Below are 24972 nucleotides of genomic sequence, written 5' to 3' on the forward strand. Positions count from 1 at the left end.
CTGCATCACTGTGGTGGTCCTGGGCCGGTGTGAGCTCATCACTCTATAGGCCTGATCTAACTGAGGATGCTCCTGGTCTCTCAAGAAGGAATAATTCACAACCCTGGGGATTTGAACATTCCAATTACAGAAAAGGTACACAAACACATGTTTCCTAACTAAAAGAATTTATGACTTGAAACAGAAAACTGGAATGCATACCATACATTGAGTGCCATCAAGGAGGTGCACAGGGTGCCAAAGAGGCCCAGAAGAGTGACACTCACTCCCAAATCGGGCCCCTGGTAGCTTTCAGAAGACAAAGCCTCAGTTGAGTCTTGAATGCTCTAAGGAGGTATTCAGAGGAAGAGAGAGGGGAATGGCTTTCTAGGCCTTGGGAAGGGAATTAACAAAGTCATGAAATATGAAAAGGTAAGGTGTGGTGTATATTTCTAGAGCAAGAGACATAAAAATTACAGAGGTAAAGAAAGGCAGATTATTCAAGGCATTTTAAGCCAGGCTATGGAGCAAGAACTTTTTCAAAGAGAAAATGGGAAACTGTTGAAGGATGTCAAGTGAGATAGAACTGTGGCTTTATAGAGAGATATCTGGCTCTATGAAAAGAACTGATTAGAGAAATTAAGCCTGGAAGGAGAAAAATCAAGCAGCCATCGAAATAATTCCAGCCAATAAATGCTGTGATCCTGTCTAAGAGAGAAGGGAGAAGTCCAACAAAGGGACACTGATATGGGGACATAGGACACAGAGAACATGGTCCACGCCCCAGGGAGAGATGATGCTAATAAGAACTGACTAGGGAAGTGCCAAGTGGATGGACTAGGGTTGGTACCCAGCGTGGACCTGTAGTGCTATGGCAGAAGGATATTTGTATAAGGTGAGAGGTTGCAGCCCATTTTGTTCATAGGCCACTTCAGACATGGCGGAAAGAGTCATGAACCAACAAGGCAGACATTCAAGAAGTAGGCTGCAGCTCCAGTAAAGGATGGGAGGAGGAATCAGGGACTTTGACACTGCATAGTCCATACTTGACACACTGCAACCATTGCTTATTTCTGGACCTCCTTCCACCACACCCACCCTTAAACCAACTCAAGATCATCATTAAAATGGGAGAATTTCTTAGAAGTTTCTCATACAGCAGTTTTCAACCCATTTTCTGCAGTAACACATCTGGTAATAGTCTCTTTTTGTCACACACACCCATGGATAATACTTTGACATATGCCGTTAACTCACATAGACATAACCAGTCTTTTAAATTGCCTGTATAAAGCTGTAACACTTTATGTTATTTTTCTCTTGCAGGCACATCCCTAACTTGAGAGATGGGGAGTGAATTCAAAAGAATTGTTCTGCTGAAAGGATTTCAGCACATCAGTGATTATCAGTTTAGCATGATTAAGTGTTTACTGGCCAAGGATTTAAGACTGACTAGGAAAATGCAAGAAGAATATGACAGAATTAAGATTGCTGACTTGATGGAAGTAAAGTTCCGTGGGTCTGACTGTGTTGACAGATTAATAGACTTGATCAAAGATATAGAAGAAATTAAAGACCTTGCTAAAACTCTTCAAAAGGAGAAGTTAAAAGGTACTTGGAAGAACCTCTTTCACACTCTTTCTGTACTGACCTCAACCTTAAATAGAACCCTGATTTGGTCAAAGTTTAGACCTCTCTTTCCCAACTTAGGACTCGTAGCCATGACAATGGTAGTACTTTAGATGCCAACAAATTGACAACTTAGAGGATGCCTTTCCTACAAAGAGATCTGATATGTTTTAGAGGGTGTATTTTGGGGGTGTGGGCAAAGAAAATATTAGAAGGAGCTGATGAGAAAGGCTGAGGCTTCCATACATTAGAAAGGTTAGACAATGATGAAACAAAATTAGAATATGTAGGTTCTTGAAATATTTAAATCAGTTAATATGCATGCTCTATTATCATATTTACTCCATCATTTTTATACTTTCTAGAAAAACTCTGAGGCAGTACTTAAATAAAAACCTACCTCTGAGAGATGTGAAGAACTTGCCTCTTATAAAACCACTGGATTAGGAAAACATATTTTAAAAAGTCAAAGTCTAGTATCACCACTTTGTCCCATCACAAATTAGACTATATTCATTTCCTCTGGTTTCAGTAATTCAAATAGATCTTCTGTAGAAATTGACCCACCACTAGCATCATGAAAACTTTAGATTCTTGAAAGGAAAATATAGAATAAGTGGATTGTAAAAGGGTTCGACTGAGCTAGATAGGAGTCCAGAGGACAGGAAGAATATGCTTGTGGTACAGGGGACAGGAAAGGAAACCACTGAGGAAGTCTGAGCCAGTACCTATACCTATGCTGCTACTGCTGGCCACCTATGGCCAAGCTAGGCTAATGCAGTAGAGGCAGATACAAGCTTACCCAGATCCACAAGCAGGAAGTGACAGGAAATAGTATTGAAGGTGCTTCAGGTATCTTAGACCATCTCCTCTGGATTTATCATGTTCTCTTTTACCACATCAGTTATTAGGAGAAGCAAAGCAAAAGAAGCAACTCCAGTGAAAAAAAGCAAGCTGAATAAACCCAGTCCTGACCAATCTACATCCACCACTAATAAAGCTTTGGGACCTGAATCAATCAAGGATACACCTGTGAAGGTAGGCTGGCTAAGGTCCCACAAAAGATTTTACTGTGGCTTTTCTACTTGTTACCTTCTTATGAACACTTAGTTCTGTATTCATTTCTCAACATGCAAATAAACGAATCAGAGAAAAAGGGATCCAGGGCCAGAGTGAAAATTAATTTTAGAGCCAGTGAATTAATAGGTACTGATCACCCATTATGTTTCTGAACTACTGTGCACTTTAAATTGTGTAATATAATTCCCTATGGTGGAAATATGAAATCATTACCCCTCTTTTAGATGTATATTAAAATAGCAAGCAGATTAGGAAAACAGCTTGCCAAAGCCTACTCAAAGAGACTAAATTCAAACTTAGATTTTCTAAATCCAAGTCCACTGCTCCTCTCATCAACACAGAAGTGAGTACAGGAATGACATGTATAAAATTTTCCTTACTATTTGTATGAAGCCAACATACATGTGCACTGCTTACCTTCTGGCCTGGAGTTCCCAAGGACATAAATTTTAGTATAATTAGAATCTAATAATAAAAATTTGATTTTCTCAGTAGTAAAGATGTGTTTCTTTTATTATTGAAAAGTATTAACCAGGGGGAAAAAACCCTACTTTCAGGGAAAGAAAACCACAAAAACTAATGAATCTAAGGGGATGAATCTAAAGAAGGAGAAGAGTCAGCTTCCAGGATTGTTAGTAACCAGTACACAGTCAACTGAGAGCCTTCCCCAGACTCCTCAGATGCTTCCACCAAACCCATCCAGCAGTTCCTCAACCAAGGTACCATTTTCCCGTTCCTAATATGTTCACCACCCCACATCATATTATAAGGATCCTCATGACCTTGAAAGAGTTTCTCAGTAATCCCTTTACTATATAAAATTTCCTTATGTAATAAAATCACCCATTAATTTATCAAATGCAGATACTGAGACCTCAATGTACTCTAAGTCCTGTGGCTTTTGGCAAGGTATGCATTTATGAAATAATTCCTGACCTCAAGAATGTGGCTGTCTTATGTTTGGTCCTGAAATAAGGAATGGTAGTGGCCAGACAGTTAGACATGACTATAAGGGTACGTTTCTCCCCTACATTTCAGTCTCCTTTCACCCCTTTCCCCTTAACCACGGGTCTAGACTAGTTCTCAGCATTATATGCTCTTTCCCGCGTCAGGTGTTTGCACATAGGCTCTTTCCTTGATTGGGAATTCATTATCCCTGTCTCTTCTCTGGCTCAAATGCATTCAACCTTCAGGTACCAACCTGAATTCCTTCCCCAGGCAAGTCCTCACTGAAACAACCCCTTTCAAGAAAGGATCAGATACTCTCATTATTTGGACACTTTACTATTCCTTTATAGTACTTATCACAACTGTGATAACTCTACATTTTTCTTTCCTTCTAGACAAGGAGCTCAGATTATAGGTAACCTGTCCCAGAGGAAGACAAGACAGGGGTGGGAAAGTGATTTCACACCTGTAGATATTGACTCCTATTCCAACCTGCTTTTTGTTTTGCCCTGTGGTGATATGCAACCCGGGACTATGGAGCCTGTATTTGAGATGAATGGGCACTAAAAGATGGCCCCAAGACAACATGAAGGGTAGGCAAGAGCAGGATTTAAACCACTATTCTCTAACATCGTTTCTCACCTAAGACCCAAGCTGCCCTCTGACTCAGGCTGCATACCCACCCACCCACCCCCTGCCACACACACACATGCCCCTTGAAGACAGACCTCCCATATAAAGGGACTCTCTATTTGGGGTGTAGTTTCCTTGTTGTCATTTTTATTAGTTCCAAGAGTCCATATTTCGTCCAGTAATCTTTCCCAAAATATCAGTAGGTTTCTAGGAGCCTGAAGAGCAGATATCAGAAACCCACTTGTGTATTTTCTTGATCAGAAAGTCATAGTTAATAAACATCCTTAAATGCAGCCAATTCTGGACTGAGATTTGCTTCCCTTATAACCAGGGAAGTTTACCTTCCTGCTTTGGCCAGTTTGCATCAGATGTAGGACCTGGATTCCATCCCAAACCAATGAAATTTCATCTGAGCTTTTAATATTTGGAGAGTGAAATTTGTAATCCTAGTTGAGATAGGAGAAGGATAGGTAATACAGGTATCTGTATATGTGCTATTATTTCAGAAAAAAATTGAAAACTTAAGACTCTACATTAAAAAAGAAAAAAGAGAAAAGAAATGATGTTGTGTTCTATGTGATTTTGAATATCATTATCAAGAACTAAGGAAAAAATCTTTTTTTCTCGAGAAAAAAAATGACAAAATTAATGACTTAAAAAGGAAGACCGTATCTCAGAAACAGAGTCAACTTCCAGGAACTTCAGCAACCAGCAAATGCCCAACTGGGAGCAGTTGTCCAGTGAAATCTATACCTCCACCAACACCATCCAGCAGTTTCTCAATCAAGGTACCTGCTCCCTGTTCCCATTCCTTGTACCTCCTACAACATAAGTACAAGAATTATCGTAATCTCATTTCCCACAATTTACCATTTATTTATTTAATATAATCACTCATTCATTTTTCCATGTATGTTTTGTGATCCCACTCTATTCTAACTCCTTGGCTATTTACAAAGCATGTATTTATGAAATAATCTCTAATTTTGAGAGGGTTACACTCTTGTGTTGAATAGAAAGAGGAGGGGAAGGTGACCAGACAAGTCAAGATGAATGTCTGTTCACCCTTACATTCCACTTTCCTTGGCCCTACTCCCCTTTGTTCACCCACCACATGATAGGGTTTATTTTCAAAGTTCTGTGCTCCTTCCCATGTCAGATGTTTTGACATGGACTGCTTTCTTTGTTTGGAATCACTTGTCCTGATTCACCACTGGTTCAGGTGTCTTCACCTTTCAGGTGCAAACCTGAATTTCTTCCTCATACAAGTCCTCACTGATACCCCCCTCCCAGAATACATTAGGTATTCCTCTTTTTTTCTTTTTTTTAATAAATTTATTTATTTATCTACATTTTATTTTTGGCTGCGTTGGGTCTTTGTTGTGGTGAGTGGGGGCTACTCTTCATTGTGGTGTGTGGGCTTCTCATTGTGGTGGCTTCTCTTGTTGCAGAGCATGGGCTCTAGGCATGCAGACTTCAGTAGTTGTGACTCGCGGGCTCAGTAGTTGTGGTTCGCTGGCTCTAGAGCGCAGGCTCAGTAGTTGTGGTGCATGGACTTAGTTGCTCCGTGGCATGTGAGATCTTCCCGGACCAGGGCTCGAACCTGTGTCCCCTGCATTGGCAGGCAGATTCTTAACGGCTGTGCCACCAGGGAAGTCCTAGGTATTCCTTTTGTTTGCTTTCAAAGATCCGTTTCCTTTTCCTTTTTAGCACTTATCGCAACTGTAATAAACGTACATTTTTCTTTGTTACTGTACTATAACATCAGTTATAAGGTGCCTGTCAACTGAAGAAAAATGTACAACCTAAAAGTTGAGTTATGTTTTATTCAGCAGACAATATGAGGACTTAAGTGGGGGACACAGAATCTCAGATAGCTCTGAGATACTGCTCTGAAGAAGCAAGGGGGGAACCAGGATGCATAGGAGGTTTTGCAACAAAGACCAGGTAGTTGGAACATCAAAAGATTACTGTTAATAAAGACAGCCAAATATCTCAAGTTAAGGAATTTGGCACTTTTCTATGTATAGGAAGATGCAAGAGTCTGAACTCACTGAAATCATTCCTTTGCTATGAACCTCAGCTATCTGGGGCCAGTCTCCTGTGCTTTCTCATGCTGAGTTTCCTCAAGGTGCACCGTCAGGGTTGGCTGCAGCAGTTGACTGCTAGATGGCGGGCATCCTGTTTCTATCTTGAGTTCCCTCAGGGCTTACCGTCGGGGCAGCTGTAATGTGATGGCTTGATGGCTGCAGCATCCAGCCATAGTTTTCATTCACAGTGCTCTTTCCCAGCAAAGACCAGATGAGAATGGAAAAGTGAGTACACACACGTGTGTATCAGCTCCTATCCTAGCCTGCCTTTGTTCTGCCCTGATTTGACCCCTGTGCTTATCATCACACTGAGATACAATGCCTGTTTCTGCAGTAAATAAGCAAGTGACTGAGGACTAGGCAAAAGGAGTATTTAAATCACTATTCTCTAAAATAGTTTGTCACCCAAGTTCCAAGCTGCTGAGGCTGAAGCCCCCTATGCAAATCCATGTATACCAGTTGAAGACAGATTTCTTCTGACAAGATTTTTCAAGTTTTGTTATTGTTTTTATTACTGTTACCTCCAATAATTAATAATTCCTCACATAGTCTCTCTTTGTTTTATTTATGGGATGGAGCTAGTAATCTGTGCCTGTTTGCCTCTAGGTCCAGCTGGCCTTGGTCTAGTCATTGAAACCCCAGGCTCACTGTCTCTCTGCTACGACAATGACTTATGTGGACATCTCTAGACAACCCTATTTTTCTTCTTTATTTTTTTAAACATCTTTATTGGAGTATAATTGCTTTACAATGTGTGTTAGTTTCTGCTGTGTAACAAAGTGAGTCAGCTATACGTATACATATATCCCCATATCCCCTCCCTCTTGCAAGACAACCCAATTTTTCTATGCATACAGGCTTAGAATTGACACTTTCTAAGGTCCTGTCTGCCTAAATTTATGACATAGTCATTTCTACTTTCATAAGAATCATTCTGCTGCCCCTAAAACTCCTTGGAGCACAGGAATCCCAGGGAGGCTCATCTGTCCTTTTGGCCTCATACACCTAAACACACCATTCAGTCATTTCTTCTTTGGGGTCCAGCCACCTCTGTAGGAGACCTGGCACAAAGACGATCTGACCCATTCTGTCTTTGATTCATCAGTGGAAAGAGCAGGAAAGCCTTGCTCTTCTTCATCATGGGGTCTCCCAACTATTTTCTTTGTAATATAGGCTCTGTTTGGGATTCAAAGACAGAAGCAGACCAATATTTTCTTTTATTCCTGCTGCTATGTCTCCCCAGTAGCAAACAGCACACATTGACATGCTTCAAGAACAGGGTAGAGTGGTGAAGGAAATAAGCCAAGGGAAAAGATTCAATTACTATTTTTAAGTATTATCCAGCCATATAGTATGTTTTAGGGACCTAAATCCTACAGTTATGGTGGGAGTTTTTGGTTTAACTGAATGTAAAAAATGATCAAGATGCTCTTGTCAATGAGATTGAATTACTAAATGTAGCAGAAGTGAATAGAGAAGCTTCTTTAATAAAGTGCTTCCCATACCACCTCTATATTGGGTTTCCATCAAGAAAGCCAACATTAAGCATGAAACATCTGTGGATCAGAGCAAAAATAGAAAGCCCTGTGTCTACTGTAAAATAATAATGTAGTGCTATTTCTAGGTAATGAGCATTTAATGATGCTAGACTCTAAAACCTGTGTTCTTTGTGTACACTATCTCATTTGTTCTTTATAACGTCACACGAGGAGGCTATTGTTAATCCCATTTTACATATGAGAAAACTGAAGTTCTTAGAGGTTAGAAATCTTCTCCAAGGTCATGCAGAAAATGAATGTTAGAGCCAGGATTCAAATGTAGCCTAACTGAATTCTAAGACTTGAGCATTTAATTGCATATATTGTAGTATAGATGCTACAATATCTGAAATTTATTTGTAAAAATTTATGTCGGATAGTGTTATATCTCAGATTTGTTTCCATTGCCCAGACTCTTAAGCCTTCTAATGAGGAATGAAGTGACAAGGAAGGTCAGAGGGTATTCTAATCAAGTAGCTGCATGCCAGAGACAGGCATTTTAAGCAGCTACCTCATCTACAATTTTATCAACAACCGATACTTTATGGATTGGTTAAATGAATGCTAGAAGTGGTAAGAACTGTGGCAATTCTATACCGCAGAACGTTAGAAATGGTCTTTCATCAGTGAAACCAAAGATAGTCAAAATAATTGATTTTACAGACACTTCCTGCCCTGGCTTAAACAATTATAAAAATCCGTGTACTGAGAATGCCCTGGGTGAAATTGTGAATGGGTCTGTTTATTGCTGAGAACTACGAAAGATTTGGTTGCTTGATAGAGACTAGGTAGGTAGCAGAATTCTGCCTCTGGAATTATGAATTTGAAACAATGTCTCTGGTATGCTGATAAACAAAGCATTCAAATGAATGCAGACCTGGGTTTCCTGGATTTGAAGAGTAGATGATAGAACCGATTTGCTTATTTGGTAAATATATAAGGTAATGAAGACTTAGTTAATAAAATGTCCATAAGTACAGCCAACATTGTTCAGAGATGTGCTTCCATTATAACCTGGTAGAGTTTTCTACTAATAAATTACTCCAAGTGTTGTCTTGGTGAAGTTGATACAGGCCAGTTTGCTTCAGAGGTAGAGCCAGAATTCCAAAACAGACGGATGAAATTTTGATCACCTGAGTTTTTAACATTTGCAGAGAGAAGTTTGAAATCCTGGTTGGACTCCAAGCTGGGGAGGTGTTGAGGGTATCTGAAGATGTACTATTATTCCAGAGCAAATTGGCAGAGTGAAGATCCTGTGGTGTGTGTGTGTGAGAGAGAGACAGAGAGAGATAGAGACAGAGAGAGAGAGAGAGAGAGGGCAAGAGAGAAATGTTATGGTTCATCTGATATTGAAAACCATTAACCAGGAAGAAGAAAATGCATATTTTTGGATTCAAAAAATAGAAGACACAACCAATAAAACGCTTGACTCCAAGAAAAAGGAACTATGCCTGGAGCAGAGTCAGCTTCCACAATGTGCAAACCGCAGCATACTCCCAAATGAGGGCTGCCTTCAGACTCCTCAGATGCTGCCACCAACCTCATCCAGCAGTTCCTCAACCAAGGTACCAGATTCCTGTTTTCAGTATTTTCCCTCCCGACAACATAATGACAGCGTTCTCTAGAACCATAAAGGAACTTCACACTAATCCCCTACGACATACAATTCTTTATTAATTAGATCACACATATTGTTATTGAGTGTGTATTTTGAGATCCTACCTACATTCAAATTCGGACTCTTATTATGCTGCCCTTTGTATTAGGATATTCTATGACCTAGTGTGCACATAAATCATTCCTCTTCAGTCATGGGTATAACTAGTAATTTGTTTGTTTAATTTTATTTCTGTGTTTCTCTCAATACATCATGAGTGAGAGAGCTTAGGGCGCAATAAGTTGGAGAAATACAGAAACAAACAAAGCACTATCACCAATTCTTTCTCTTTTTTTAAATTATGGAAGTAATATCATCTAAGAAATTTAGGAAATGCAGATACATAGACAAAAATAATTAATTTTAACTATCTGAAATCTCCCTTCTATCAAATGCCATATTTTGGTAAACAGTCTTTCTGATTTTACCTTTTGTTATGTATATACAAAGAATATCAATTTGTCCCAGGTTGATCACATTACACATATTTTTCTATAATTCAGGTTTTTACTTTCACCTGCTATATCTTGAAGTGCTACTTAATTCAAGAAGTATAGATTTAAATTATTATTTTAACGTAAGAGAATAACTGCATTTTTTAATTTTTATAAATTTAAAAATAATCCTTTACTATTTGACTTTAGGCTATTTTCAGTATTCCCTATACACACAATGAACATAATAAGAACATGTGTCCATCAGGTCTTCTTTCATGACCCTGAGTATAGATACATAATTTCTTCCTTAGGTCCTGTGCACTTCTTGTCAAGGTGCTGCTGTTGTTACTAGTATGAGATTTGTTGTTACTGATTAACTTGGCCTGGGAATGAGCATCAGATGTAGGGAGAATTGGCCACAGTGATGAGAAATCAGAGTTAAGCCCCATGACCCCCAGGCTGTGGCCTGTATAACGGTACAAGTCAGACCACGTGGAGCACTGCTGGTCTGTGGAGGCAGCTGGCCTGTCTCCATGAACTGGTCCCTAGAACTCCCATGGCCCCCCCTTGCCTTCACACTTCTTCTTACAGATCAGTAACCTCCCCTCCAATTCAAACTGCTCTCCTGAAACTCAGAAATGGTGCAGGCACTGGGTAGACAGGGGGGCATAGAAAAGTCCCCTGACACCTGACTTCTCCTTTGGCATTCTTCTCCTAAGGGTCCTGCCATTATTCTAACAGGGGTGTGTAGAGGAGGAAAAGCAATTTCCCCTCTACCGTTCTGAGTTCTTGGCTGAGACCCCTGTATTAAAGCAAAGATTGTCAAGAAAAAACTAGCAGAAGTTTATTAACAGGTATACCTCATCTATACATAGAAGAGACCCAAGAAGAATGAGTAACTCCCTGAGGTGGCCTAAGCCCCCAGCTTAACTACCATCTTTAGTGAAGACAGAAGAAAGAAAAGTGTGGGGAGGCCAGTTTTGTGGAGGTTACCAGGAAAAGCAGGAAAAACGAGGGTGATGTTTGTTATGCAAATTTAAGTCAGTTTCTCCTCTGGTGATAGTATTCTCTTGAGATTTAGAGTCCTCCTTCTCTTCCTAGTACACAGGGGGAGACACCCTTAGAAATGGAGATTTAATTTATAAATGCACATTTCCCTTACAAAAGGGCAACTTTCTTTCTGGTTTTAGAGCTTCCTCTATGTATGTTGTTTCTCAAAATAATCAGCTTAAGATAATCCTGTGCCTAAGAAACATATTTTGGGGTGGCTGATTCTCCGACTCTTCAAAACATCCTTTATCCAGGACATTTCCAAATTCAGAAAGTTCATGGGATTTTTTTCCAGTGACTGTCTACTAACCCTTTTTCAACATAACACTGCTTTCCTGAAAAGAGACTTTCTAATTTGGGTCTTTAAATTGCCACATCTACTGGGATGAGATCAATGGATTCTGACTGGAGCCATTCCCTACTCTCAGTGCTGTCAAGGGCAATTTATGTTCATCCAAATTTGTATCTTATCTTGCACACTGAAATGAGTTGATGGGATAATTTAAGTTGATTTCTTCATCCTCATCTCTACTAGAAATCACTACACAGCAGCATTGCTATTGCCCACTGCCTCTGTACTCTACATAGCTCTTTCTGGGAGAAATAGTTCTTCCCTTGAGTTAATACCTTTTAAAGAAAAGTATTCTTCCTACCACACTCATAAAACAATGAAAAAGAAGAAAATTCACTGTTTAAATCATCTCCATACATTCCATTAGATTATATATACCATGTCAGTGATCTTTGTCTAGGTTTTTTTTTTTTTTCCCAACTCCACCTAATTATGTTCTTAATATGTTAATTATGTTCTTAATTATGTTCTTTGTTGAGGTCAACATTTAGCCGTAGATGATTCTCATTAGAGAGTGAATCCTGTTCTTAATTGTGCCTGTTTTTGGTGTATACTTCTATGTAGAAACCAAGATTGAAGGCTGCACCTAAAGAAGCTTCCAGAGAGGAGGGCTTCCAGAGGGGGCCCAAAGAAGTGATGGTGCTGAAAGCAACGGAACCATTTACATATGATGTCAGAGAAGGCGAGAGGAAGATGTTTCATGCCACAGTGGCTACTGAGAGCCAGTTCTTCCAAGTGAAGGTTTATCATGTTGACCTGAAGGAGAAGTTCATCCCAAAGAAAATCATTGCCATATCAGATTATTTTGGCCGCAATGGGTTCCTGGAGGTGTTCAATGCCTCATCTGTGTCTGATGTTAACCCTGACCGAAAGATGGAGATCTCTAAAAGCCTGATTCAAAAGGCAAATGCAACTCCTAAAATCAGTCATCTTTACTCACAAGCTCTAGGAACATTTGTGAATGGGGTGTTTCTGGTGCATAAGGTAAGCCCACACCATTGTTTTGCAATATTTCTTCTGCAACCCCGGAACGTAAAAGTCTTAGCTGCCAAATGAATTTGGTTAACTTCATAAACACAGGAACTCAAAGCCCCCCTGACCAGGGATAGCTGGGTGCCGTCTTCCCACTTCAGAATATAACATAGACAATCTCTTAACATTCTTCTTCCCAAGGTAACAGCATGCAAGTCCTCCAGAAATCATGGGATTTTAACAGCTGTGCTAATCCATTCATAGCCACCCTGAGCCAGTAAAGGGCAGAGTTTATATCTGTATATATATATATAGATACATACAAATCTATATCCATCTATATATGTTTATATATATAGATATAGAGAGAGAGGTGGGGGGTGAAGAGAGAGAGCTCTCCTTCTGGTTTTGTTTCTTTGAGTTCTGCCTCCTGTTTCAGTGACAGCTTAATTTAATTGTGAATAAAGAATTGCCCTTCCAAGCTAGGATTTCAACTACGACAACCAGAGTCAGAAATCAATAGACTACTTTGCCCTAGAATCAGCTCTTATCCACAGTTAGCTAAGATTCTGATCATCTGACCTCTAAAGTTCTCTCAGTTCTTCGCATTCATTCATCAAAAAATTGTTGAGCAAAAAACCTTGGCATTAACTAATAAGAGAAATATGGATGTTGAAAACGCTAGAAAAATCAAGTTGTTTCATTCCACAATATATTAATATGGGCAATAAAATGCAGAATTTTGCTGAATTCTTAGAATTAGGGTAGGTATTTCAGTCCCAACACATCATAGAAATACTAAGGTTAGCTGACCTAACCGTTATATGAAGTATTGTTTCATAATCCATTATATATGTCTTCTAGGGTGGCTGTTTACCTATCCCCCTGTTGTTTTCCATACACTCTGTTTAAGTGACTGTGCACACATGTGCATTTGTAGAATTAATAAGTAAGTGATATAGAAATTAGAACAATGGAAGTAGATGATCTAGATTCAAGATTGGGCAGATTAAGGAAGAATGAATAAATAGAGAAGATAGAGGAAAGAATTACTTATTGAAATAATAATCTGCTTAAGGAGGACTTGCAACCATCTTTTTGAGACTCATAGTAAGACATGAATGGCCTTTGTTCTCAGGGAGATCCAAAGAAACCTGTGAAGTTTATCAGACCACACTATATCCAAGTTTCTTAAGAAATCTCAGCTATTCTGAGATGGGAGCAAGAAAAATTAGGAAAGTAATCCAGTTTTCTAGAAGAACCCAGCACACAAAGACTTAAAGGAAGGAAAGACAGAAAGAGAATTTAAATGGGGGGATAAACTGAACAAGACATCTTACACTATTTGGTACCTGTAATTCTGGACCTCCAGCTCATATTAACTGGTCTGAGACAACAGTTTCCACTAACACCCTATGTTTTTCAAAGTTGTGGAAATTCCTTATCCAGCTCTCAGAAGATGGATGCTAATTTTCTTTTGCAGAAATTGGTATGTAATCAATGCATATATTACGAAATACTAGATAATACAGGAGTGATGGAAGTCCTGGTTTATGGAGAACGACTGACCAGAATCAGCTGTGAGAAAGGCGATAGACTTAAACTCATCTGCTTTGAATTGGCATTAAGTGGGGATAAGAGGCAGCTGAGATCCATAATTCACAGTTTCATCAAGGTGAGATTTTCTGGGGGGTCATTATTGTTCCAAAGTAGAAGCCTTTAAGAAAACTAGACTGCTGTTACTACGGAGAGTTCAGCAGGTGGAACGAGAACTAATTTTTGCCATTTAGTGGGTGTAAAGTTTCTTTTCATTATTCTTTTTTTTAATGATATTTTTAAATTTAATTTTTTTGTATTGAAGTATAGTTAATTTACAGTGTTTTCTTAGTTTCAAGTGTACAGCAAATGGGATCAGTTACACACACACACACACACACACACACACACATATATATTCATTTTCAGATTCTTTTCCCTTATAGGTTATTACAAGATACTGAGTATAGTTCTCTGTGCTATACAGTAGGTCCTCAGTTACCTATTTTATAGATAATAATGTGCATATGTTAATCCCAAACTCCTAATTTACTTCCACTTCTCCCACTGCTATCCTCTTTGGTAACCATAAGTTTGCTTTCTATGTCTGTCAATCTATTCCTGCTTTGTAAATAAGTTCATTTGTATCATTTTTTTAGATTCCACATATAAATAATAACATATGATAGTTGTCTTTCTCTGACTACTTCACTTAGTATGATAATCTCTAGGTCCATCCATGTTGCTGCTAATGGCATTATTTCATTCTTTTTATGGCTGAGTAGTATTCCATTGTATATATGTACCACATCTTCTTTATCCATTCATTTGTCGATGGACATTTAGGTTGGTTCCGTGTACTGGTTATTGTAAGTAGTGCTGCAATGAACATTGTGGTACATGTCTCTTTTTGAATTATGATTTTCTCAGGGCATATGCCCAGTAGTGGGATTGCTGGGTCATGTGGTAACTCTATTTTTAGCTTTTTAAGGAACCTCCATACTGTTCTCCATAGTGGCTGCACCAATTTACATTCCCAACAACAGTGTAAGGAAGGTTTCTTTTTCTCCACACCCTCTCCAGCATTTGTTACTTGTAACTATTTTTTTCTTTACATTATCTCATTTAATCCACATAGTATCTTTTTCTTAATATATTTTTATTGGAGTATAATTGCTTTACAATACTGTGTTAGTTTCTATTGTATACCATAGTGAATCAGTCATATGCATATATGTCCTTCCCTCTTGAGCCTCCCTCCCATCCACCCTATCCCACCCCTCTAGGTCATCATCCTCTTTTCCATAGTGGTTGTATCAATTTACATTCTCACCAACAGTGCAGCAGGTTTCCTTTTCCCCACACCCTTTCCAGCATTTATTGTTTCTAGATTTTTTGATAATGGCCATTCTGACCGGCGTGAGGTGATACCTCATTGTAGTTTTGATTTGCATTTCTCTAATAATTAGTGATGTTGAGCATCTTTTCATGTGCCTCTTGACCATCTGTATGTCTTACTTGGTGAAATGTCAATTTAGGTATTGCACCCAATTTTTAATTAGATTGTTGTTGTTTTTTTTGATATTGAGCTCCATGAACTGTTTGCATATTTTGGAGATTAATCCTTTGTCTGTTGTTTCACTTGCAAATATTTTCTCCCATTCTGAGGGTTGTCTTTTTGACTTGTTTATGGTTTCCTTTGCTGTGCAAAAGCTTTTAAGTTTAATTAAGTCCCATTTGTTTATTTTTGTTTTTTTTCTATTACGCTAGGAGGTGGGACAAAAAAGATCTTGCTGTGGTTTATGTCAAAGAGTGTTTTTCCTATATTTTCCTCTAAGAGTTTTATAGTGTCTGGTCTTACATTTATGTCTTTAATCCATTTGGAGTTTATTTTTGTGTATGGTGTTAGGTAGTTGCTCTAATTTCATTCTTTTACATGTAGTTGTCCAGTTTTCCCAGCACCACTTATTGAAGAGGTTGTCTTTTCTCCATTGTATGTTCTTGTTTCCTTTGTTGTAAATTAGGTGACCGTATGTGTGTGAGTTTATCTCTGGGCATTCTATCCTGTACCATTGATCTGTATTTCTGTTTTTGTGCCAGTACCATACTGTCTTGATTACTGTAGCTTTGTGATATAGTTTGAATTTGGGGAGCCTGATTTCTCCAACCCCATTTTTCTTTCTCAAGATTGCTTTGGCAACTCAGGGTCTTTTGTGTTCCTTACAACTTGTAAAACGTTTTGTTCTAATTCTGTGAAGAATGCCATTGGTAGTTTGATAGGGATTGCATTGAATCTGTAGATTGCTTTTGATTCTTCCAGTCCAAGGACATGGTGTATTTCTCCATCTGTTTATGTCATCTCTGATTTCTTTCATCAGTGTTTTATAGTTTTCTGAGTACAAGTCTTTCACCTCTTTAGGCAGGTTTATTCCTAGATACTTTATTCTTTCTGTTGCAATTGTAAATGGGAGTGTTTCCTTAATTTCTCTTTCTGATTTTTCATTGTTGGTGTATAGGAATGCCAGAGATTTCTGTGCATTAATTTTGTATCCTGCAACCTTACCAAATTCATTGATTAGTTCTATTAGTTTTCTGGTGGCATCTTTAGGATTTTCTATGTATAGTATCATGTCATCTGCAAACAGTGACAGTTTTACTTCTTCTTTTCCAATTTGTATTCTTTTTCTTTCTTTTTCTTCTCTGATTGCCATGGCTAGGACTTCCAAAAATATGTTGAATAAGAGTGGCAAGAGTGGACATCCTTGTCTAGTTCCTGATCTTAGTGGAAATGCTTTCAGTTTTTCGCCATTGAATATGATGCTTGCTGTGGGTTTGTCATATATGGCCTTTATTATGTTGAGGTAGGTTCTATCTATACCCATTTTCTGGAGGGTTTTTATCATAAATAGGTGTTGAGTTTTGTCAAAAGCTTTTTCTGCATCTATTGAGATGTTCATATGGATTTTATTCCTTAATTTGTTAATGTGGTGTATCACATTGATTGATTTGCATATATTAAAGAACCCTTACATCGCTGGGATGAATCCCACTTTACTGTGGTGTATGATCTGTTTAATGTGTTGTTGTATTCTGTTTTCTAGTATTTTGTTCAGGATTTTTGCATCTATGTTCATCAGAGATATTGGTCTATAATTTTCTTTTTTGGGGATTTTTTTTCTGGTTTTGGTATCAGGGTGATGGTGGCTTTCTAAATGAATTTGGGAGTGTTTCTCCCTCTGCAATTTTTAGAAGAGTTTGAGAAGGGTCAGTGTCAGCTCTTCTCTAAATGTGTGATAGAATTCGCCTGTGAAACCATCTGGTCCTGGACTTTTGTTTTTTTGAAGATTTTTAATTACGGTTTCAATTTCATTACTTGTGATAGGTCTGTTTATGTTTTCTAATTCTTCCTGGTTCAGTCTTGGAAAATTGTACCTTTCTAAGAATTTGTCCATTTCTTCATGGCTGTCCATTATATTGGCATAAAGGTGTTGGTAGTAGTCTCTTATATTCCTTTGTATTTCTGCAGTGTCAGTTGTGATTTCTCCTTTTTCATTTCTAATTTTATTGATTTGCATACTCTCCCTTTTTTTTCTTGATGAGTCTGGCTAAGGGTTTATCAATTTTGTCTATCTTCTCAAAGAACCAAGTTTTAGTTTTATTGATCCTTGCTATTGTTTTCTTCATTTCTATTTCATTTATTTCTGCTCTGATCTTTATGATTTCTTTCCTTCTACCAACTTTGGGTTTTCTTTGTTCTTTCTCTAGTTGTTTTAAGTGTACAGTTAGATTGTGTATTTGAGATTTTTCTTGTTTCTTGAGGTGATATTGAATTGCTATAAACTTCCCTCTTAGAACTGCTTTTGCTGCATCAAAAGCTTTTGTCAAAAGCTTTTTCTGCATCTATTGAGATGTTCATATGGTTTTTATTCCTATAGGTTTTGGGTTGATGTGTTTTCATTGTCATTTGTTTCTATGTACTTTTTTATTGCTTCTTTGATTTCTTCAGTGGTCTCTTGGTTATTTAGTAGTGCACTGTTTAGCCTCCATGTATTTGTGTTTTTTCAGTATTTTTTCCTGTAATTGATTTCCAATCTCATAGTGTTGTGGTCAGAAAAGATGCTTGATATGATTTCAATTTTCTTAAATTTTCTGAGGCTTGATTTGTGTCCAAAGATGTGATGTATCCTGGAGAATGTTTCGTGTGCACTTGAGAAGAAAGTGTATTCTGCCACTTTTGGGTGGAATGGTCTATAAATATCAATTAAATCTATCGGGTCTATTGTGTCATTTAAAGCTTGTGTTTCCTTATATATTTTCTGTTTGGATAATATGTCCATTGGTGTAAGTGTGGTGTTAAAGTCCCCTACTATTATTGTGTTACTGTCGATTTCTTCTTTCATGGTTGTTAGCATTTGCCTTATATATTGAGGTGCTCCTATGTTGGGTGCATAAACATTTATAATTGTTATATCTTCTTCTTGGATTGATCTTTTGATCATTATGTAGTGTCCTTCCTTATCTCATGTAACAGTCTTTATTTTAAAGTCTATTTTATCTGATATGAGTATTGCTACTCTAGCTTTCTTTTGATTTCCATTTTCATGGAATATCTTTTTCCATCCCTTCACTTTCAGTCTGTATGTGTCCCTAGTCTTAAGTGGGTCTCTTGAAGACAGCATATATATGCGTCGTATTTCTGTATCCATTCAGCCAGTCTGTGCCTTTTGGTTGGGGAATTTAATACATTTACATTGAAAGTTATTATTGATATGTATGCTCCTATTACCACTTTTTAAATTGTTTTGGCTTTGTTTTTGTGGGTCTTTTTCTTCTCTTGTTTTTCCCACCTAGAGAAGTTTCTTTAGCATTTGTTGTAAAGCTGGTTTGGTGGTGCTGAATTCTCTTAGCTTTTGCTTGTCTGGAAAGCTTTTGATTTCTTGTTAAATCTGAATGAGATCTTTGCTGGGGAGAGTAACATTGGTTGTAGGTTTTTCTCTTTCATCACTTTAAGTATATCCTGCCACTCCCTTCAGGCCAGCAGAGTTTCTGCTGAAAAATCTGTGTATGGGGATTCCTTTGTATATTATCTTTGCTTTTCCCTTGCTGCTTTTAATATATTTTCTTTGAATTGAATTTTTGTTAGTTTGATTAATATGTGTCTTGGTGTGTTTTTCCTAGGGTTTATCCTGTATGGGGCTCTCTGTGCTTCCTGGACTTGGGTGACTATTTCCTTTCCCATGTTAGGCAAGTTTTTGACTATAATCTCTTCAAATATTTTCTCAGACCCTTTCTTTTCCTCTTCTTCTTCTGGGACCCCTATAATGTGAATGTTGGTCCATTTAGTGTTGTCCCAGAGGTCTCTGAGATAGTCTTCAATTCTTTTCATTTTTTTTTTCTTTATTATGCTCCTCAGCAGTTATTTCCACCATTTTGTCTTCCAGCTCACTTATTTGTTCTTCTGCCTCAGTTATTCTGTTATTGATTTCTTGTAGTGTATTTTTCATTTCAGTTATTGTGTTGTTCATCTCTTTGTTTGTTCTTTATTTCTTCTAGATCTTTGTTAAACATTTCTTGTATTTTCTCAATCCATGCCTCCATTCTATTTCCACAACTCTGGATCATCTTTGCCATCATTACTCTGAATTATTTTTCAGGTAAATTGTGTATTTCCTCTTCATTTATTTGGTGTTGTAGGTTTTTTACCTTGCTTCTTCATCTGTGACATAATTTTTGCCCTCTCATTTTTTTTTTTTTTAAATTACTGGGATGGTGTTCCTGTCTTACTTGCTGTTTGGCCTGAGGCTTCCAAAACTGGAGTTTGTAGGCTGTTGGGTAGAGCTGGGTCTTGGTGCTGAGATGAGGACCTCTGTGAGACCTCAGTTTGATGAATATTCCCTGGGGTCTGAGATTCTCTGTTAGTCCAGTGGTTTGGACTTGGAGGTTCCACTGCAGGAGCTTCTGCCCAACCCCTGGCTCATAAATGAAGATCCTGCAAACCGTGGGGGTGGCAAAAAAAAAAAGAGAGAGAGAGGGAACAATAACAATGTAGAAAATAAAATTGGACTAGGAAACTAACAGATACGTTAGAAAGAATATAAAAATAAAAATATAAATGAATTATCAACTGGAAGGTACCACAATAGTAAAAACGAGGAGGAGGGAAAAGAAAAAAAAAATGGTGGAAAAGGCCTTGATTGTGGAGGGTAGGGCCTAAGCAAGGGCAGGTTTGGGCAGTGGGCAGGGCCTGTGCTTAGGACCCACAGTGCTGGAAAAGGCTCTGGGAGCAGTGGGGCGTGGGGCCTAGGCTCAACAGAACAGAGGTCCCAGAGGGCAGGAGACCTCACCTGGGAGCCCAGCAGGCTTCCTGGGCTTGAGTGGGTGAGGCAAACACCCTCCTCTCCTCTCCTGCTCCTCCCTCCTAGAGGGCCCTTCCTGCCTGCCTCTCCTGATCTCCCCGACATCCCTCCTATGCTCCCAAGGGCCCACCTGGCCTGGAGGGGCCTTTGGAAGACAGAGCGTTGGCCTGGGAGCTCAGCAGGCTCCCTGGGCCCGAGTGGGTGGGGCAGTCACCCTCCACTCCTCTCCAGCTCCTCCTCCCAGAGGGCCCCTCCTACCTGCGTCTCCTGATCTCCCTGTCCTCAGGGGTGCCAATCCTGTCTGGCCTCCCCCTTCAGTCCCCCCACATCCTACCCATTCACTTCGGGGTTCCTCCATCTCCTTGGGCATCAGGGTCCTCCACCGGCAGCAGGCAGGCTCCCTAGTTGTGGGCAGATGGTAACTCGGTGTCTTCCCATACCACTATCTTTTTTTTTTTTTTTTTTTGGCGGTACGTGGGCCTCTCACCGTTGTGGCCTCTCCCATTGCAGAGCACAGGCTCCAGACGCACAGGCTCAGCGGCCTTGGCTCACGGGCCCAGCCGCTCCATGGCATGTGGGATCCTCCCGGACCGGGGCACGAACCTGCGTTCCCTGCATCAGTAGGCGGACTATCAACCACTGCACCACCAGGGAAGCCCATACTGCCATCTTGACTCTGCCCCCTTGTAGTCTTTTTAATGATTGCCATTCTGACTGGTGTGAGGTTACACTTCATTGTAATTTTGATTTGCATTTCTCTAATAATTAGCAATATTGAGCATCTTTTTATGAGTTTGTTGGCCATTATATGTCTTCTTTAGAGAAATGTATATTTAGGTCCTCTGCCCATTTTTTGATTGGGTTTGTTATTTTGATATTAAGCTGTATGAGCTGTTTGTATATTTTGGAAGTTAATCCCTTGTTGGTAGCATCATTTGCAAATATTTTCTCCCAGGCCATAGGTTGTCTTTTCGTTTTGTTTATGGTTTCCTTTGCTATGCAAAAGCTTTAAGTTTAATTAGGTCCCATTTGGTCATTTTTGTTTTCATTTCCATTACTCTAGGAGACTGATCCAAAAAACTATTGCTGCAACTTATTTCAAAGAGTGTTCTGCCTATGTTTGTGATAGGTGTTTTATAGTATCCGGTCTTACATTTAGGTCCTTAATCCATTCTGAGTTTATTTTTGTATATGGTGTTAGGGAATGTTCTAATTTGATTCTTTTAGATGTAGCTGTCCAGTTTTCCCAGCACCACTTATTGAACAGACTGTCTTTTCTCCATTGTATATTCTTGCCTCCTTTGTCATTGATTAATTGACCATAAGTGTGTGGGTTTATTTCTGGGCTTTCTGTCCTGTTCCATTGATCTATATGTTTGTTTTTATGGCAGTACCATACTGTTTTGATTACTGTAGTTTTGTAGTAGTCTGAAGTCAGGGAGCGTGATTCCTCCAGCTCCATTCTTCTTTCTCAAGATTGTTTTGGCTATTTGGAGTCTTTTGTGTTTCTATACAAAATAAAAAAATTTTTTCCAGTCCTTTGAAAAATGCTATTGGTAATTTGATAGGGATTGCATTGAATCTGTTGATTGCCTTAGGTAGTATGGTCATTTTAACAATATTGATTCTTCCAATCCAAGAACATGATATACTTTTCCATCTGTTTGTGCCATCTTCAATTTCTTTCATCAGCATCTTATAGTTTTCATTTAAGGGTACTTTTAATCATATTGAAGAGAGAAACTTCAGAGAGGCTATCAAAGGATATGATATCTAAGCTAAATATTGTAGAATTGTTTGAATTTTCAGACCAGGTAGATTATTTAGTAAATTTGGACTTCCTTAAGGCAGATTTGTTTCAAATACTGGCTCTGTCATTTGCTAGGTGACTAATAACTTAAATACTAGGAACCTCTGATTCATCATGTATAGAATAGAAGAAATACCTTTTATCCCAGAGGATAGTTAACAGCTCATTTCAATCTAAATGACCAAGGATGCCCCTGAGCATTTCAGAACACAAAGTTACCTGCCTTTAGTGAGATACACATACTGGTCTACAACAGAGGTGTTTGGTCCTACAGGGAATATTCCATGGTCTTTGTCAAACTCACATATACACATTCATGTGGGATGGATTCCTGGAACACTAACAAAAGTTAACACAGCCATACCTTGTTTTATTGCACTTCATTTTCTTGTGCTTTCCAGATATTGCTTTTTTTTTTCTTTTTTTTTTTTTGACAAATTGAGAAATTGAGGGTTTGTAGCAATCCTGTGTAGAGCAAGTCTCCTGGTGCCATTTTTCCAAAACATTTGTCACTTTGAGTCTCTGTGTCATGTTTGGCAAGTCTCATAATATTTCAGCCTTTTTCATTATTCTTATATTTGTCATGGTGATCTGTGATCAGTGATGTTGCTATTGAAATCATTTGGAGTGCCATGAACCGCACACCCATATAAAATGGCAAATTTCTTTCATAAATGTTATGTGTGTTCTCACTGCTCCACTGATGGGCCATTCCCCCATCTCTCTCCCTCTCCTTGGGCCTCCCTATTCCCTGAGACAAAACAATATTGAAATTAGGCTAATTAATAACCCCACAGAGGCCTCTAAGTGTTCAAGTGAAAGGAAGAGTCACATATCTCTCAGGTTAAATAAAAAACTAGACATTTAAGCTTAGTGAGGAAGGCAAAAAAGAGGTCAAAAGCTAGATATCTTGCATTAAATAGACAAGTTGTGAATGTACAGAAAAACATTTTAAAGGAATTTTAAAATGTTATGCCAGTGAACCTATGAATAACAAAGCAAAACAGCCTTATTTTTTATATGGAAAAAGTTTTAGTGGTCTGGATAGAAGGTCAAACCAGCTACAATAGTCCCAGAGTAAGGTCCTAACACTTTTCAATTCTGTGAAGGCTGAGAGATGTGAGAAATCTGCAGAAGAAAAGTTTGAAGTTAGCAGAAGTTGGTTCTTGGGGCTTAAGAAGCCGTCTCTATAACATAAAAGTACAAGGTGAAGCAGCGAGTGCTGCTGATGTAGAAGCTGCAGCTAAGTTATACAGAAGATCTAGCAGAGATGACTGATAAAGGTTGCTACACTCAACAACAGATTTTCAATGAAGATGAAACAGCCTGATATTGGAAGAAGATGCCATCTAGGACTTCCATAGCTAGAGAGGAGAAGTCAGTGCATGGTTTTAAAGCTTTGAAGGATGGACTGACTCTCCTGTTATGGACTAACGCAGCTGGTGACTAAGTTGAAATCAGTGCACACTGACCACTCTGAAATTCTGAGGGCCCTTAAGATTGCTAAGTCTACTCTGCCTCTGCTCTTATAAATGGCACAATAAAGCCTGGATGACAGTGCATCTGTTTACAACATGGTTTACTGAATATTTTAAGCCCACTGTTGAGACCTACTGCTCAGGAAAAAAAAGGTTCCTTTTAAAATATTACTGCTCATTGACAATGCACCTGATCACCTAAGAGCACTGATGGAGATGTACAACGAGATTAATGTTGTTATCATGCTAACACAACATCCATTCTGCAGCCCAGGGATTATTATTTAAGCAATACATTTCACAAGGCTATATAGCTGCAGTAGATATGATTCTTCTGATGGATCAGGGCAAAGTCAAATAAAAATCTTCTGGAAAGGATTCACCATTCTAGATGTCATTTAGAACATTCCTATTTCATGGGAAGAGGTCAACATACCAACATGAATGAGAGTTTGAAGGAAATTTGAAGGAAGTTTGATTCCAACCCTCATGGATGATTTTGAAAGGTTCATGACTTCAGTGGAGGAAGTAACTGTAGATGTGGTAGATATAGCAAATGAACTAGAATTAGAAGTGGAGCCTGAAGATGTTACTGAATTGCTGCAATCTCATGATGAAACTTCAGCGTATAATGAGTTGCTTCTTATGGGTGAATTAAAAAAATGGCTTCTTAAGATGGAATCTACTCCTGATGATACTGCTGTGAATACTGTTGAAATGACAACAAAGGATTTATAATATTACACAAACTTAGTTGATATAGCTTTGGCAGGGTTTGAGAAGTTTGGTTCCAATTTTGAAAGAAGTTCTACTGTGTGTAAAATGCTATTCTCGGTGAGGAAAAAAATTTCTTCTACCCTCCTGGATTCTTCGGCTGGTCTAAGAATTAAATTGACGTGAGACAGATAAACAGAAGTAAAGCAAACAAAAGTTTACTAGCATGTATACATGGGAGAGACCCAGAAAAAGTGAGTAACTCACCAAGATGACTGAAACCCTCACCTTAAATACCATCTTCAGTTAATGACAAAAGAGTATGTTGGGGGTAGTTGTTTGGGACTTCCACTGGGGAGAAAGACAATTCACATGAAGATGGAAAAACAAATGTTTTGGTAAACAAATGGTTTCTGGGCATGCAGAGAGGATGGGACACAGACTGGACTCTGATCTCTGGGCCCTGCCAAGTTTTCCTCCACTACACCTAGCCCATATTCTTTGCAGGTACCTCTGATGAGGCCTTTATTCTGGCAACAGCCCCTTTATCTAAATTCTTTACACAGCTAAAGGGGAGGTGAAAAGAAAGACTTACAGACTCTTCTCTTTCTTAAAAATAATCAACATAAATTAATCCTTATGCCAGAAAGACATATTTTGGGGTGGTAAACGTGGCAAACTTTGTTCCCCTATACTATCAAACAGCAATGCAT

The 24972-nt window shown here is 38.6% G+C and overlaps 1 protein-coding gene across 4 annotated transcripts in view; it reads left to right on the forward strand.

Moving 5' to 3' along the window:
* Positions 1-24972, forward strand: part of LOC111166992 (interferon-activable protein 203) — a 37569-nt gene that overhangs the window by 9885 nt on the left and 2712 nt on the right. For 2 of the 4 annotated variants that reach the window (XR_016393547.1, XM_022559332.3), the window contains exons 2-9: positions 1306-1590; positions 2513-2646; positions 3246-3407; positions 3553-3597; positions 4899-5057; positions 9265-9462; positions 11958-12377; positions 13849-14040. Coding sequence is in view for 3 of the 4 variants with exons in the window: in XM_022559332.3 (XP_022415040.1) it covers positions 1326-1590; positions 2513-2646; positions 3246-3407; positions 3553-3597; positions 4899-5057; positions 9265-9462; positions 11958-12377; positions 13849-14040 (1575 nt within the window). In the remaining variant the exon portion in view is untranslated. The remainder of the gene's footprint in view (positions 1-1305; positions 1591-2512; positions 2647-3245; positions 3408-3552; positions 3598-4898; positions 5058-9264; positions 9463-11957; positions 12378-13848; positions 14041-24972) is intronic. The other 2 variants (XM_022559334.3, XM_022559333.3) reach the window with 2 other exon arrangements.

Source organism: Delphinapterus leucas, chromosome 1, assembly GCF_059928025.1.
Source record: "Delphinapterus leucas isolate spDelLeu-1000000601 "Yukka" chromosome 1, BTC_Dleu_Yukka2, whole genome shotgun sequence".
NCBI classification, from domain to species: Eukaryota; Metazoa; Chordata; class Mammalia; order Artiodactyla; family Monodontidae; genus Delphinapterus; species Delphinapterus leucas.